Raw genomic sequence first — 15931 nt, 5'->3', positions numbered from 1 at the left:
TGTCATCTCAGACATGGTTTTCAGCACTGCGGGGATGAGGGGGAGGTGGTGACACCCAAACAGACCAGGTTGTCCTCTGCCAGTGTCCAAAACATCACTTTTGTCAAAATGAACCAAGCCTGGATTCGGGAAGGATTTTCTACTCCTCCAACTGAGGCCGATAAATATATCTGGCCTTACTGATGAGGCCCCATCTCATGGTTTTTGGAAGGCAGGTTTTGCTGGACTGTTTTTTTTTACACCATTTCCCATTTCAAGCTCCCCTGATGCACCCCTAGAGTAGAAACTCAAACAAAGTGACCCCATTTTAACCACTTTAACCCCGCTAGCTAAAACCCCCTTAATGACCAGGCCACTTTTTACACTTCTGCACTACACTACTTTCACCGTTTATTGCTCGGTCATGCAACTTACCACCCAAATGAATTTTACCTCCTTTTATTCTCACTAATAGAGCTTTCATTTGGTGGTATTTTATTGCTGCTGACATTTTAACTTTTTTTGTTATTAATCGAAATTTAACAATTTTTTTTGCAAAAAAATGACATTTTTCACTTTCAGCTGTAAAATTTTGCAAAAAAAACGACATCCATATATAAATTTTTCACTAAATTTATTGTTCTACATGTCTTTGATAAAAAAAATGTTTGGGCAAAAAAAAAATGGTTTGGGTAAAAGTTATAGCGTTTACAAACTATGGTACAAAAATGTGAATTTCCGCTTTTTGAAGCAGCTCTGACTTTCTGAGCACCTGTCATGTTTCCTGAGGTTCTACAATGCCCAGACAGTAGAAAACCCCCACAAATGACCCCATTTCGGAAAGTAGACACCCTAAGGTATTCGCTGATGGGCATAGTGAGTTCATAGAACTTTTTATTTTTTGTCACAAGTTAGCGGAAAATGATGATTATTTTTTTTATTCTTACAAAGTCTCATATTCCACTAACTTGCGACAAAAAATAAAAAATTCTAGGAACTCGCCATGCCCCTCACGGAATACCTTGGGGTGTCTTCTTTGCAAAATGGGGTCACTTGTGGCGTAGTTATACTGCCCTGGCAATTTAGGGGCCCATATGTGTGAGAAGTAGTTTGCAATCAAAATCTGTAAAAAATGACCGGTGAAATCCGAAAGGTGCACTTTGGAATGTGGGTCCCTTTGCCCACCTAGGCTGCTAAAAAGTGTGACACATCAGGTATCGCCGTACTCAGGAGAAGTTGGTGAATGTGTTTTGGGGTGTCATTTTACATATAACCATGCTGGATGAGAGAAATATCTTGGCAAAAGACAACTTTTCCCATTTTTTTATACAAAGTTGACATTTGACCAAGATATTTCTCTCACCCAGCATGGGTATATGTAAAATGACACCCCAAAACACATTCCCCAACTTCTCCTGAGTACGGCGATACCAGATGTGTGACACTTTTTTGCAGCCAAGGTGGCCAAAATGGGCACATATTCCAAAGTGCACCTTTCGGATTTCGCAGGCCATTTTTTACACATTTTGATTGCAAAGTACTTCTCACACATTTGGGCCCCTAAATTGCCAGGGCAGTATAACAACGCCACAAATGACCCCATTTTGGAAAGAAGACACCCCAAGGTATTCTGTGAGGGGCACGGTGAGTTCCTAGAATTTTTTGTCACAAGTTAGCGGAAAATGCTTATTTTTTTAATTTTTATTTTTTTTCTTACAAAGTCTCATATTCCACTAACTTGCGACAAAAAATAAAAAATTCTAGGAACTCGCCATGCCTCTCACGGAATACCTTGGGGTGTCTTCTTTCCAAAATGGGGTCACTTGTGGCGTAGTTATACTGCCCTGGCAATTTAGGGGCCCATATGTGTGAGAAGTAGTTTGCAATCAAAATCTGTAAAAAAATGACCAGTGAAATCCGAAAGGTGCACTTTGGAATGTGGGTCCCTTTGCCCACCAAGGCTGCAAAAAAGTGTCACACATCTGGTATCGCCGTACTCAGGAGAAGTTGGGGAATGTGTTTTGGGGTGTCATTTTACATATAACCATGCTGGGTGAGAGAAATATCTTGGCAAAAGACAACTTTTCCCATTTTTTTATACAAAGTTGACATTTGACCAAGATATTTCTCTCACCCAGCATGGGTATATGTAAAATGACACCCCAAAACACATTCCCCAACTTCTCCTGAGTACAGCGATACCACATGTTTGACACTTTTTTGCAGCCTAGATGCGCAAAGGTGCCCAAATTCCTTTTAGGAGGGCATTTTTAGACATTTGGATCCCAGACTTCTTCTGGCTCTTTAGGGCCCCTAAAAAGCCAGGGCAGTATAAATACCCCACATGTGACCCCACTTTGGAAAGAAGACACCCCAAGGTATTCAATGAGGCGCCTGGCGAGTTCATAGAAAACAAAAATTTTGGGGCATAAGTTAGAGGAAATTGATTTTTATTTTATTTTTTCTCACAAAGTCTCACTTTCCGCTAACTTGGGACAAAAATTTTAATCTTTCATGGACTCAATATGCTCCTCAGCGAATACCTTGGGGTGTCTTCTTTCCAAAATGGGGTCAGTTGTGGGGTGTTTGTACTGCCCTGGCATTTGAGGGTCTCCGCAATCATTACATGTATGGCCAGCATTAGGAGTTTCTGCTATTCTCCTTATATTGAGCATACAGATAATGAGATTTTTTTTTCCGTTCAGCCTCTGGGCTGAAAGAAAAAAATGAACGGCACAGATTTCTTCATTCGCATTGATCAATGTGGATGAAAAAATCTCTGCCAAAAAAAAAAAAGGAGGGGAAAGGCGTCTGCCAGGACATAGGAGCTCCGCCCAACATCCATACCCACTTAGCTCGTATGCCCTGGCAAACCCGATTTCTCCATTCGCATCAATCGATGTGGATGAATAAATCATTGCCAGGATTTTTTTGATTTTTTTTATATACAAAGTGTTTGCCAAGGCATAGGAACGCCGCCTCCTCCTCAGCTGGTATGCCTTGGCAAACGTATCTTTTACTGCAGAGTAGAAATCTCGTCTTGCAGCGCCGCATACACTGACTTGCGTGTAAACTGACAGCAGCGCAATGCTTCTGTCAGAATGCACATCAGCTACAGCTAGTTGATCGGTTTGTCCACCTGGAAGGTAAAAAAAAAAAAAAACAGGCCGCAACTCAATAATTTTATTAACTTTGGAACAGAACATATAAACTTTAACTTTTTGAACTAAACATTAACCTTTTTGCTTACTGGTGTTTTTTTTACCTTTTATAGAACAAACATCTCCTTCCCCATGGGTCAATGTGCAAAGCGCAAATCGCCCAAAGATGTGGCGAAGTGCGTTATGCACTTTGTCCCAGGTGAAAGGAGACGTTTGCAGCAGCTGTGTGAGTGAATGGGCCCTAATAGCCCTGTGTGCCTGTCCTGGTGAGATGTGATCCCTATGCTAGGTGTACCTGTGTGTGGTACTTCCAGAAACACTCCCCTAAGCATAGGGCAGGGTGGTCAGGACAGTCAGGACAGAAATAGCGGGTATCACGCCTTATTCCACTCCTGCTACAGACACAACATCTTTTTCGGGGTGACGAGTGGGTTAAGGTACCGGCAACGACATTGGGGAAATGTCGCTCGTGTAGACGGCTAACTACACTGGTGGATGGGGCCACGGAACCTCCTGGATACAGGAGGTTCTTGATGATCTCTTCCTGAAATTTGAGGAAGGATCGCGTTCTCCCAGCCTTACTGTAGAGAACAAAACTATTGTACATCGCCAATTGAATCAAATATACAGACACCTTCTTATACCAGCGTCTGGTTCTGCGGGAAACTAAATACGGAGACAACATCTGGTCATTGAAGTCCACCCCTCCCATGTGAAGGTTATAGTCGTGGACTGAGAGGGGCTTTTCAATGACACGGGTTGCTCGCTCAATTTGTATTGTCGTGTCTGCGTGAATGGAGGAGAGCATGTAAACGTCACGCTTGTCTCTCCATTTCACCGCGAGCAGTTCTTCGTTACACAATGCGGCCCTCTGCCCCCTTGCAAGACGGGTGCTAACTAGCCGTTGGGGGAAGCCTGCGCGACTAGTTCGCACGGTGCCACAGGCGCCAATCCGTTCTAGAAACAAATGCCTAAAGAGGGCCACACTTGTGTAGAAATTGTCCACATAAAGATGGTACCCCTTGCCGAATAAGGGTGACACCAAGTCCCAGACTGTCTTCCCACTGCTCCCCAGGTAGTCAGGGCAACCGACCGGCTCCAGGGTCTGATCTTTTCCCTCATAGACACGAAATTTGTGGGTATAGCCTGTGGCCCTTTCACAGAGCTTATACAATTTGACCCCATACCGGGCGCGCTTGCTTGGGATGTATTGTTTGAAGCCAAGGTGCCCGGTAAAATGTATTAGGGACTCGTCTACGCAGATGTTTTGCTCTGGGGTATACAAATCTGCAAATTTCTGGTTGAAATGGTCTATGAGGGGCCGAATTTTGTGGAGCCGGTCAAAAGCTGGGTGGCCTCTGGGACGGGAGGTGGTGTTGTCGCTAAAGTGCAGGAAACGCAGGATGGTCTCAAATCATGTCCTGGACATAGCAGCAGAGAACATGGGCATGTGATGAATTGTGTTCGTGGACCAATATGACCGCAATTCATGCTTTTTAGTTAGACCCATGTTGAGGAGAAGGCCCAAAAAAAATTTAATTTCGGAAACTTGGACTGGTTTCCACCGGAAAGGCTGGGCATAAAAGCTTCCCGGGTTTGCGGTTATAAATTGTGTGGCATACCGATTTGTTTCTGCCACAACTAAGTCTAAGAGCTCCGCAGTCAAGAACAGCTAAAAAAATCCCAGGGCCGAACCGATCTGAGCTGTCTCAACCTGAACTCCAGACTGGGAGGTGAAAGGGGGAACTACAGGTGCGGCTGAAGTTGGGGACTGCCAATCAGGGTTTGCCAGCACCTCAGGGATTCTAGGGGCTCTACGGGCACGTCTTTGCGGTGGCTGCGACGGGGTAACTACTGCATGTGCCACCGTACCAGCTTCAACTGCCCTTCTGGTGCTCGCTACTTCACCATGTTCTACGGCAGTGCTGGTACTAGGTCCAGGAAGGGCTGCGCTGCTGGTGTATGCCTCACCACGTAATCCGACAGCACCAGCCCCACTCTGCTGCTCTTGAAGCGGATCCTGCGCAACCTGCGGTCTAGTGACATGGGGCCGGGTACGCCTGGTGCTATCACGGACCTCAGCCTCCTCGTCCGAACTTTAGGTCAGAGAGCCACTACTTTCTACAGGTTCGTATTCTGACCCGCTAGATTCATCAGATGAGGGTTCCCATTCCTCATCCGACTGGGTCAGAAGCCTGTAGGCCTCTTCAGAAGAATACCCCCTGTTTGACATTTGGGCAACTAAATTTAGGGGTATTCCGTGAGACTACCCAAGAAAAAAAGCAAGCCTGTCTTACAAATGGGAGGCTAGCGAAGTACCGGAGGCTGCTGCGGTTGATAAAAAATATCAAAACCGATTTTTTTATCGCCGCAGCGCGTGTAAAGTAAATGTGCAGTGATCAAAAAATAAATAAATTTTTGTCACTGCGGTGGGGCGGGCGTGGGCGAACGCACGTGTGGGCGACCGATCAGGCCTGATCGGGCAAACACTGCGTTTCGGGTGGAGGGCGAACTAAAGTGACACTAATACTATTATAGATCTGACCGTGATCAGTTTTGATCACTTCCAGATACTATAAAAGTACAAATGCTGATTAGCGATACGCTAATCGGCGAATAAGGGACTGCGGTGCGGTGGGCTGGGCGCTAACTGATCCCTAAACTACCTAACCAAGGGACCTAAACTATACTAAAACCTATCAGTCAATACCAGTGAAAAAAAAAAGTGACAGTTTGCACTGATCACTTTTTTCCTTTCACTAGTGATTGACAGGGGCGAACAAAGGGGTGATCAAAGGGTTAATTGGGGTGCAGGGGGGTGATCTGGGGCTAAAGTGTAGTGTTTGGTGTACTCACTGTGAAGCCTGCTTCTCTGCTGGATCCAACCGATGAAAAGGACCAGCAGAGGAGCAGGGCAGCCATATAACAGATCATATTTACTAATATGATCTGCTATGTGGCTTCTGATTGGATTTTTTTTAAATCAGGCAACCTGCCAGCCGCGATCATTGGCTGGCAGGTTGCTGACGAAATGCTCCTTTAACTTTTGCCGGCCCGCGATGCGCATGCGTGCGTAAGGCGGTCCGGAGGTGGTTAAAAACTACGGGTTAGGGTGGCAGTATTGTTGGTACTAGTTTAGGGTACATAAGATTTTTGGTTGCTCTATATTACACTTTTTGTGAGGCAAGGTAACAAGAAATAGCTGTTTTGGCATCGTTTTTATTTTTTTTATTTACAACTTCATCTGACAGGTTAGATCATGTGATATTTTTATAGACCAGGTTATCACGGATGCGGCAATACTTAATATGTATACTTTTTTTTTATTTATGTAAGTTTTACACAATGATTTCTTTTTTGAAACAAAAAAAATAATATTTTAGTGTTTCCATAGTCTGAGAGCCATAATTTTTTCAGTTTTTGAGTGATTACCTTGGGTAGGGTATGATTTTTGCGGGATGAGATGACGGTTTCATTGGCACTATTTTGGGGTGCGTGTGACTTTGATCGCTTGCTATTACACTTTTTGTGATGTAAGATTTTTAATTTTTTTACAGTATTCATGTGAAGGGTTAGGTCATGTGATATTTATATAGAGCAAGTTATTACGGACGCTGCGATACCTAATATGTATACTTTTTTTATTTATGTAAGTTTTAAACAATAATATCATTTTTGAAACAAAAAAAATCATGTTTTAGTGTCTCCATATTCTGAGAGCCATAGTTTTTTCTGTTTTTGGGCGATTATCTTAGCTAGGGTCTCATTTTTTGTGGGATGAGATTATGGTTTGATTGGCACTATTTTGGGGTGCATATGACTTTTTGATCGCTTGCCTTTACACTTTTTGTGATGTAAGGTGACAAAAAATGGTTTATTTAGCTTTTTTTTTTTTTTTTACGGTCTTCATCTGAGGGGTTAGTTCATGTGATATTTTTATAGAGTCGGTCGATACGGACGCGGCGATACCTAATATGTATACCGTATTTTTCGCCCTATAAGACACACCGGCCCATAAGACGCACCTAGGTTTTTGAGGAGGAAAATAAGAAATAAAATATTTTGAACCAAAAGGTGCGCTTTTGAACTAATTGTGGTCTGTGGGTGACGCACTGTTATGGAGGATCTGTGGATGACACACTGTTATGGGGGATCTGTTGTTATGGGGGATCTGTGGGTGACGCACTGTTATGGGGGATCTGTGGGCGACGCACTGTTATGGGGGATCTGTGGGTGACGCACTGTTATGGGGGATCTGTGGGTGACGCACTGTTATGGGGGATCTGTGGGTGACGCACTGTTATGGGGATCTGTGGGTGACGCACTGTTATGGGGGATCTGTGGGTGACGCACTGTTATGGGGGATCTGTGAGTGACGCACTGTTATGGGGGATCTGTGGGTGACGCACTGTTATGGGGGATCTGTGGGTGACGCACTGTTATGGGGGATCTGTGGGTGACGCACTGTTATGGGGGATCTGTGGGTGACACTTATGGGGGATCCTCTCTGGATGGCACTGTTATGAGGATCTGTGTATGACAGTTATGGGGGGGATCTGTGGATGACACATATATAGCATCTTATGCTATGTGTCATCCACAGATCCCCTCCATAAGTGTGGGGGTCGCATTTGCTTTTATAATGGGGGTGGGGGTCGCATCTGCATTTATAATGACAGCGGGGCCCGTGCAGTGACTGTATTCTACTACACGGGCCCCGCTTACTGTATAATCATATCCCTAATAGTTAATTGTTGTGTGCATGTAAAAGCATAATGAGCGATAATGATGAGCGCTGTCTATTACTTACAATTAGAAGCGTTCGCCGTTCGGAGCAGAGAGGAGGGAGGAGGCAGGCCGGGTGGACGGGCGCTGGCAGTGTGAGTCATCCGTCATGCGCCCACGCCGACTGCTTCATTCATAAAGTGGGCGGCGCAGGCGCGTGACGTATGACTCACACTGCCAGCGCCCGTCCTCCCGGCCTGCCTCCTCCCTCCTCCCTCCTCTCTCCTCTCTGCTCCGAACGGCGAGCGCTTCTAATTGTAAGTAATACACAGCGCTCATCATTATCGCTCATTATGCTTTTACATGCACACAACAATTAACTATTAGGGATATGATTATACAGTAAGCGGGGCCCGTGTAGTAGAACACAGTCACTGCACGGGCCCCGCTGCCATTATAAATGCAGATGCCGCCCCCAGCCCCTCCTCCCTCACAGCTGATACACCCGCCGCACGGCATCGCGGCAGGTGTATCATTGAAAACTAGGCAAAATCGGCTACATTCGCCGTATAAGACCCACTGCTATTTTCCCCCCACTGTGCGTCTTATACAGCGAAAAATACGCTTTTTTAAAACAAAAACACAATAACAGCTTTTTTAAAACAAAAATAATGATGTTTTAGTGTCTCCATATTCTGAGTGCCATAGTTTTTTCAGTTTTTGGCCGATTATCTATTTTGGGGTGCATATGACTTTTTAATCGCTTGCTATTACACTTTTTGTGATGTAAGGTGACAAAAAATGGTTTATTTAGCAGCGATACCTAATATGTATACTTTTTTTCCCCCCTAATTCTTACCAATTTTTCTTAACTTTATTTGGGAAAAATGATGTTTTTGTTTATTTTTACTTGAAACTTTTAATTTTTTTGGAGGCAAACTTTATTTTTTCAACTTTTTTTTCACTTCCCCCCCCCCCCCCCACTTTGGGACTTGAACTTTTGGGGGTCTAATCCTTTACAATGCATTCCAATACTTCAATAGGGCCATGTCCTGATTTTTACTGACAAGTATAGTACGTGTTTCATTTTTTGCTGAGCCGTGCAATGGAAGAAAAGGGCCCCATAGAAGTGAATGGGACAGCATCTAATCTGCACGGCCGTCTGAATGAGCCCTTACTGCACTACATACATACTGGTACAGCACCTCAACCAGCCTATGTTCATATAAAAAACTTAGATTATTTATTATATTTGAATGTATCTGTATGGTGGGCCCCCAAAACATTTTTTACTGGTAGGCCATAGGTACGCCAGTCCAACACTGGCTGGATCTCACAGGCTCGTCACCAGAAGGCAGCACGATGCCTTCCTTAGGCATCGCACTGCCTTCCATGCCATCGGGTCCCCCCTACAACCGCATGGGGACCGGATGGCACCGCCGATCGCTGAAACAAACCGCAGGAAAAGCCGCAAACAGCAGGTCTCGCCGACACGGGGGGGGGGTCACGGGACCCCCCCACGCATTTAGCCAAGATGCCTGCTCAATGATTTGAGTAGGCGCCGGGTTCCAATTACCGCCCGCCGGGCGGCAGTGATCGGAAATACACAGGACGTACCCGTACGCCCTGTGTCCTTAAGTACCAGGACATCAGGGCGTACTGAAGAGGTTAAACCAGGTGTCAGCTCTCTAGTAAGTACCATTCCTGAGATATTCCCAAAAAATGCATTAGCCAATAGAAGCTTGGTCACATGACCCATATCACCCAATAGAAGCTTGCAGGCCGTTAGCCTCCACATACAGTTTTACTACAGGTTTCCATAACACAGCCATTTTTCTTCACTGCTGTAGGAGAGCTTTAAAGGAAGTCTGTCACCAGGATAATCGCTATTGCAGTAAAGCCATGGCCTAATAGCACTTAGTACCTTATTTCAAGATGTGCCTTTGTTCCAGCAATAGATGTTTTTATCCTCTGAAAAACCTTTCAGAGAGAATATTTAAAAGAAAAACTGCTACAAGAGGACATAGTTTTAAATTAGAGGGGCAAAGGTTTAATAGTAATATCAGGAAGTATTACTTTACTGAGAGAGTAGTGGATGCATGGAATAGCCTTCCTGCAGAAGTGGTAGCTGCAAATACAGTGAAGGAGTTTAAGCATGCATGGGATAGGCATAAGGCCATCCTTCATATAAGATAGGGCCAGGGGCTATCCATAGTATTTAGTATATTGGGCAGACTAGATGGGCCAAATGGTTCTTATCTGCCGACACATTCTATGTTTCTATGTTTCTTTATTTGGTATGCAAATGAGCCAGTAAGGTGCCCAGAGGGGTGTCACTCTTGCAGAAAGGAGCCCAGACACGAACTCTGCCACAATGTGTCCACCCTCAAAAGGCAAACTTAAAACCCCGCCCCAGGTCCCTCTAAGCCACGCCCATGACCCCTCCCACTCCTCAGCCAATGGGGATTGAAAAAATAAAGGTAAAAATCAACTTCTGTCAGCTGCAGGGGTGGGAAGGACGGGGACTTTCAGACAGCAGCACTGTGCTGTCTGAGTGTGAGCTGCAGGAAGAGAGTGAGCTGTTCAAAAGGACATCCTTGTGTCTGTCCAGGCCCTGTGCCAGACGGAGGACAGGGAGTCTGAAAGCCGGACTGTCCGGCCTAAAATTGGACCTCTGGCCACCCTAGGGACAGGCTGCTGTGGAGGTCAAAGTTAAGGGGATTGTCCTCTATGGAGGTCAGTGTTTAGGGGCAGATTGCTGTAAAGACCACTGTTAAGGAGTGGGCCCCTGTGGAGGTCACTGTTAAGGGGGTGGTGTTCTGTGAAACTCACTGTTAAAGGGGAAGGTTGCAGTAAAGTTCAAAGTTAAGGGGGTGGGTTGCTGTGGAGGTCCAATTTTAAGGGACGGGGCACTGTGGGAGGGGGTCATTGTTTAGGGGTGGGGGGCTGTGGAGGTCACTGTTAAGGGGGCGGGGTGCTGTAGATGTCACTGTTATAGTGGACAGTGTTGATAACTTTTAACAAAACACAAGCATTAAATGAAATAAATGAAATATACCCGAGCGAAGCCGGGTCCTTCAGTTAGTTTTTGATTTTTTTGATTAAAAAAAAGTTATGCAAAACATAGTGGCGATGGGGGGGTAGTTATGCTAGAATGAGAACTCATACAAAAAATCTTGCACTCTTGTATTTCTTGTATTGCACAACTTGTAAATTTGTATAGGCTAACAAGTTTGTTTTTTGCTGAAATTGTTTTTAATACTTGCATTGCAGAAAAAGGATGTTCCTGAAAAGAAGAAGACATGGACACCACCTCCCAACTGTGTGCCTCTTAAATCTAGCTGTAAGCCACCTGCACCACCCTGCTGTGACCCCTGCGCTTTCTGCTACTGCCATTTCTTCAAAACTGTCTGCATCTATAAGATGGGTAATCCAAATTGCTAAAATACAACTTAGGCGACTTTCACATTAGAGTTTTCAATTCCGGTATTGAGATCCGTCATAGGATCTCAATAGCGGAAGAAAGTGCTTCAGTTTTGTCCCCATTCATTGTCAATGGGGACAAAACTGAACTGAACGAAACGGAATGCTCCAAAATGCGTTCCATTTGGTTGCACTCCCATCGCGGACAGAATAACGCTGCAAGCAGCGTTTTTCTGTCCGCGATGTGGTGTGGAGCAAGACGGATCTGTCCTGGCACACAATGTAAGTCAATGGGGACGGATCTGTTTTCTCTGACACAATAGAAAACAGTTCCCTTCCCATTGACTTTCAATGGTGTTCGTGACGGATCCGTCTTGGCTATAGAAGACATAATACAACCCGATCCGTTCATGACGGATGCATGCAGTTGTATTATGGTAACTGAAGCGTTTTTGCAGATCCATGACTGATCCGCAAAAAACGCTAATGTGAAAGTAACCTTACTATAGCAATACAAGAAGCAGCCTAGTAATATTTTAACAGCAGTTGTTTAGCTTTAATTGATTTATTACCATGCTAATATATAATGGGATGTTTCCTGTTTAGATAGTTAACCATCTGCTCTTCTGAACGTAAGACTTCCCCCTCATGCAACTCTAAGAGACTGACAGCGTTCTATGAATACACACTTAGGCCTCTTTCACACTACAGTATGTTGCATTCAGTGTTTTGCGTTCCGTTTTTCACGGATCCGTTGTTCCGTTTTTTGCTTCCGTTGTGGTTCCGTTTCCGTTCCGTTTTTCCGTATGGCAAATACAGTATACAGTAATTTCATATTAAAAATTGGGCTGGGCATAACATTTTCAATTGATGGTTCCGCAAAAAACTGAATGGATACGGAAGACATACGGATGCATTTCCGTATGTGTTCCGTTTTTTTTGCGGCCCCATTGACTTGAATGGAGCCACGGACTGTGATTCTCGGCCAAATATAGGACATGTTCTATCTTTTCAACGGAACGGAAAAACGGAAATACGGAAACGGAATGCATACGGAACACATTCCGTTTTTTTGCGGAACCATTGAAATGAATGGTTCCGTATACGGACCGTATACGGAACGCAAAAAACGGACCGTATACGGAACGCAAAAAACTGTAGTGTGAAAGAGGCCTTATACAGGGAGTGCTAATATGCTGCCTGAAGGTGCACTTCACTTTAAAATGCAATTTACACTGTATCTAGTACTTGTGACGTCTGCGAGAAATGTTATCAATCTATGCATATATTCTAAATGCACACAGAGTGAAACATTGATCCCTCATTTAGTATGATGTGATTGAGAAGATAAGAAAAAAGAATTCTCACCTTTAACGTCCTATAGTTCCATTTTCTCTGCTTGAGGGCTCTCTCAGCCTCCAGAAATCCATCTAGTGTAAAACAGTAAATACTAGATAGCAGACATTTCTGGACAGTCCTTAAAATAGTTCACTTTTTCCTGTGTCCGTGATTTTTTTTGAGGCTAGTGTTACTTGACTAGATCACTTTGATGGCAATTATAATCATTTGTCTCACTTCAGCAAATGGCATTCATCATGCAGACAACGTTACTGCAAGGCACTTACTAATGTGTCGTGATTGCCCATATTACCTCCTTAGCTGGCTTGATTCATTTTCCCATTACTTATACACTGCTTGTTTCTATGGTTACAACCACCCTGCAATCCAGCAGTGGTGGTCGCGCTTGCCCACTATAGGAAAAAGCGCCGATCCATATGCACTCCCATGGTGATGACCACCAGAGAAGCCGTCTAATATGTGTGGCACGAACTATAATAGATGCAGTGTGTAAAGATATATAGTAATACAGCAGTGTATGGATATGTGAGGTAGAAGGTATAATAGATGCAGTGTGTAAAGATATATAGTATGTACAGTCGTGGCCAAAAGTTTTGAGAATGACACATATTATTTTTCACAAAGTTTGCTGCTAAACTGCTTTTAGATCTTTGTTTCAGTTGTTTCTGTGATGTAGTGAAATATAATTGCACGCACTTCATACGCTTCAAAGGCTTTTATCGACAATTACATGACATTTATGCAAAGAGTCAGTATTTGCAGTGTTGGCCCTTCTTTTTCAGGACCTCTGCAATTCGACTGGGCATGCTTTCAATCAACTTCTGGGCCAATTCCTGACTGATAGCAACCCATTCTTTCATAATCATTTCTTGGAGTTTGTCAGAATTAGTGGGTTTTTGTTTGTCCACCCGCCTCTTGAGGATTGACCACAAGTTCTCAATGGGATTAAGATCTGGGGAGTTTCCAGGCCATGGACCCAAAATGTCAACGTTTTAGTCCCCGAGCAACTTAGTTATCCCTTTTGCCTTATGCCACGGTGCTCCATCGTGCTGGAAAATGCTTTGTTCTTCACCAAACTGTTGTTGGATTGTTGGAAGAAGTTGCTGTTGGAGGGTGTTTTGGTACCATTCTTTATTCATGGCTGTGTTTTTGGGCAAAATTGTGAGTAAGCCCACTCCCTTGGATGAGAAGCAACCCCACACATGAATGGTCTCAGGAGGCTTTACTGTTGGCATGACACAGGACTGATAGTAGCGCTCACCTTTTCTTCTCCGGACAAGCCTTTTTCCTGATGCCCCAAACAATCGGAAAGAGGCTTAATCGGAGAATATGACTTTGCCCCCGTCCTCAGCAGTCCATTCACCATATTTTCTGCAGAAGATCAATCTGTCCCTGATGTTTTATTTTGAAGAGAAGTGGCTTCTTTGCTGCCCTTCTTGACACCAGGCCATCTTCCAAAAGTCTTCGCCTCACTGTGCATGCAGATGCACTCACACCTGCCTGCTGCCATTCCTAAGCAAGCTCTGCACTGGTGGCACTCCGATCCCGCAGCTGAATCCTCTTCAGGAGACGATCCTGGCGCTTGCTGGACTTTCTTGGACGCCCTGAAGCCTTCTTAACAAGAATTGAACCTCTTTCCTTGATGTTCTTGATGATCCTATAAATTGTTGATTGAGGTGCAATCTTAGTAGCCACAATATCCTTGCCTGTGAAGCCATTTTTATGCAATGCAATGATGGCTGCACGCATTTCTTTGCAGGTCACCATGGTTAACAATGGAAGAACAATGATTTCAAGCATCACCTTCCTTTTAACAGGTCAAGTCTGCCATTTTAACCCAATCAGCCTGACATAATGATCTCCAGCCTTGTGCTCGTCAACATTCTCACCTGAGTTAACAAGACGATTACTGAAATGATCTCAGCAGGTCCTTTAATGACAGCATGAAATGCAGTAGAAAGGTTTTTTGGGGATTTAGTTAATTTTCATGGCAAAGAAGGACTATGCAATTCATCTGATCACTCTTCATAACATTCTGGAGTATATGCAAATTGCTATTATAAAAACTTAAGCAGCAACTTTTCCAATATTTGTGTAATTCTCAAAACTTTTGGCCATGACTGTACAGCAGTGTACAGATATATACAGATTCATCTGACAGTTTATTTTCTTCAGTGAATACAGCGGAGAAAAAAATATTTAATAACTTTGCTTTCTCCTCATCGCTCTCTGCAACTTCCCCCTCATTACTCTGTAGAGGGCCGAAACCTTCAGATTTATACTTTTTACCATTTATAAAATTGACAAACATTTTAGGGTTAGTTTTTCTCTCTTCGGCAATTACTCTTTCTGTCTCTACTTTGGCTGCTTTTATTTGTTTTTTACATATTACATTTTTTTTTTCTTATAGTTTTTCAGTGCTTCCTCGCTATTCTCCTGTTTTAGTGATTTTGTCATTTATTGCTTTCTTTACAGTTCTATTTATCTACATAGTTTTTTTCTTGTTCCTTAACCTTTTATTCCCATACGGTATGTACCTCTCACAATTAGATTTTAGGATGCTTTTAAAAATATCCTATTTTGTGGCAATATTTTTATTTTTTAAGGACTTTGTCCCAGTTAGTTAGGCATATGGCCTCTCTTAGTTGGCTAAATGTAGCATTTTTGAAGTTTGGTATTTATGTTCCTCCCTGAAGAAACACTCTTTTGAATGATAATTGGAAGGTTATTACTTTATGGTCACTATTTCCCAGGTGTCCCCCGACCTGCACATCTGTTGTTCTGTCCGGCCTATTGGTTAATACTAGGTCATAGAAACATAGAAACATTGAATGTGTCGGCAGATAAGAACAATTTAGCCCATCTAGTCTGCCCAATATACTGAATACTATGGATATCCCCTGGCCCTATCTTATATGAAGGATGGCCTTATGCCTATCCCATGCATGCTTAAACTCCTTCACTGTATTTGCAGCAACCACTTCTGCAGGAAGGCTATTCCATGCATCCACTACTCTCTCAGTAAAGTAATACTTCCTGATATTACTTTTAAACCTTTGCCCCTCTAATTTAAAACTATGTCCTCTTGTAGCAGTTTTTCTTCTTTTAAATATTTTCTCCTCTTTTACCTTGTTGATTCCCTTTATGTATTTAAAAGTTTCTATCATATCCCCTCTGTCTCGTCTTTCTTCCAAGCTATACATGTTAAGGTCCTTTATGGCCATCCCTCTAGTCGGGTCATGAACCAGTTGGTTATTGCAAAGAACCTGTTTCCTTTATGAGAT

The 15931-nt window shown here is 43.6% G+C and overlaps 1 protein-coding gene across 1 annotated transcript in view; it reads left to right on the top strand.

Annotated features, from left to right (window-relative positions):
* LOC122939998 (agouti-signaling protein-like) overlaps nucleotides 1–11402 on the top strand; it is an 80108-nt gene extending 68706 nt beyond the window's left edge. Inside the window, exon 4 of the mRNA XM_044296276.1 lies at nucleotides 11139–11402. Within this exon, the coding sequence (XP_044152211.1) occupies nucleotides 11139–11309 (171 nt within the window). The 3' untranslated portion in view covers nucleotides 11310–11402. The remainder of the gene's footprint in view (nucleotides 1–11138) is intronic.
* Nucleotides 11403–15931: the final 4529 nt, after the last annotated feature.

Source organism: Bufo gargarizans, chromosome 6, assembly GCF_014858855.1.
Source record: "Bufo gargarizans isolate SCDJY-AF-19 chromosome 6, ASM1485885v1, whole genome shotgun sequence".
Taxonomy (NCBI): domain Eukaryota; kingdom Metazoa; phylum Chordata; class Amphibia; order Anura; family Bufonidae; genus Bufo; species Bufo gargarizans.
This window is presented reverse-complemented; position numbering and strand designations above follow the sequence as displayed.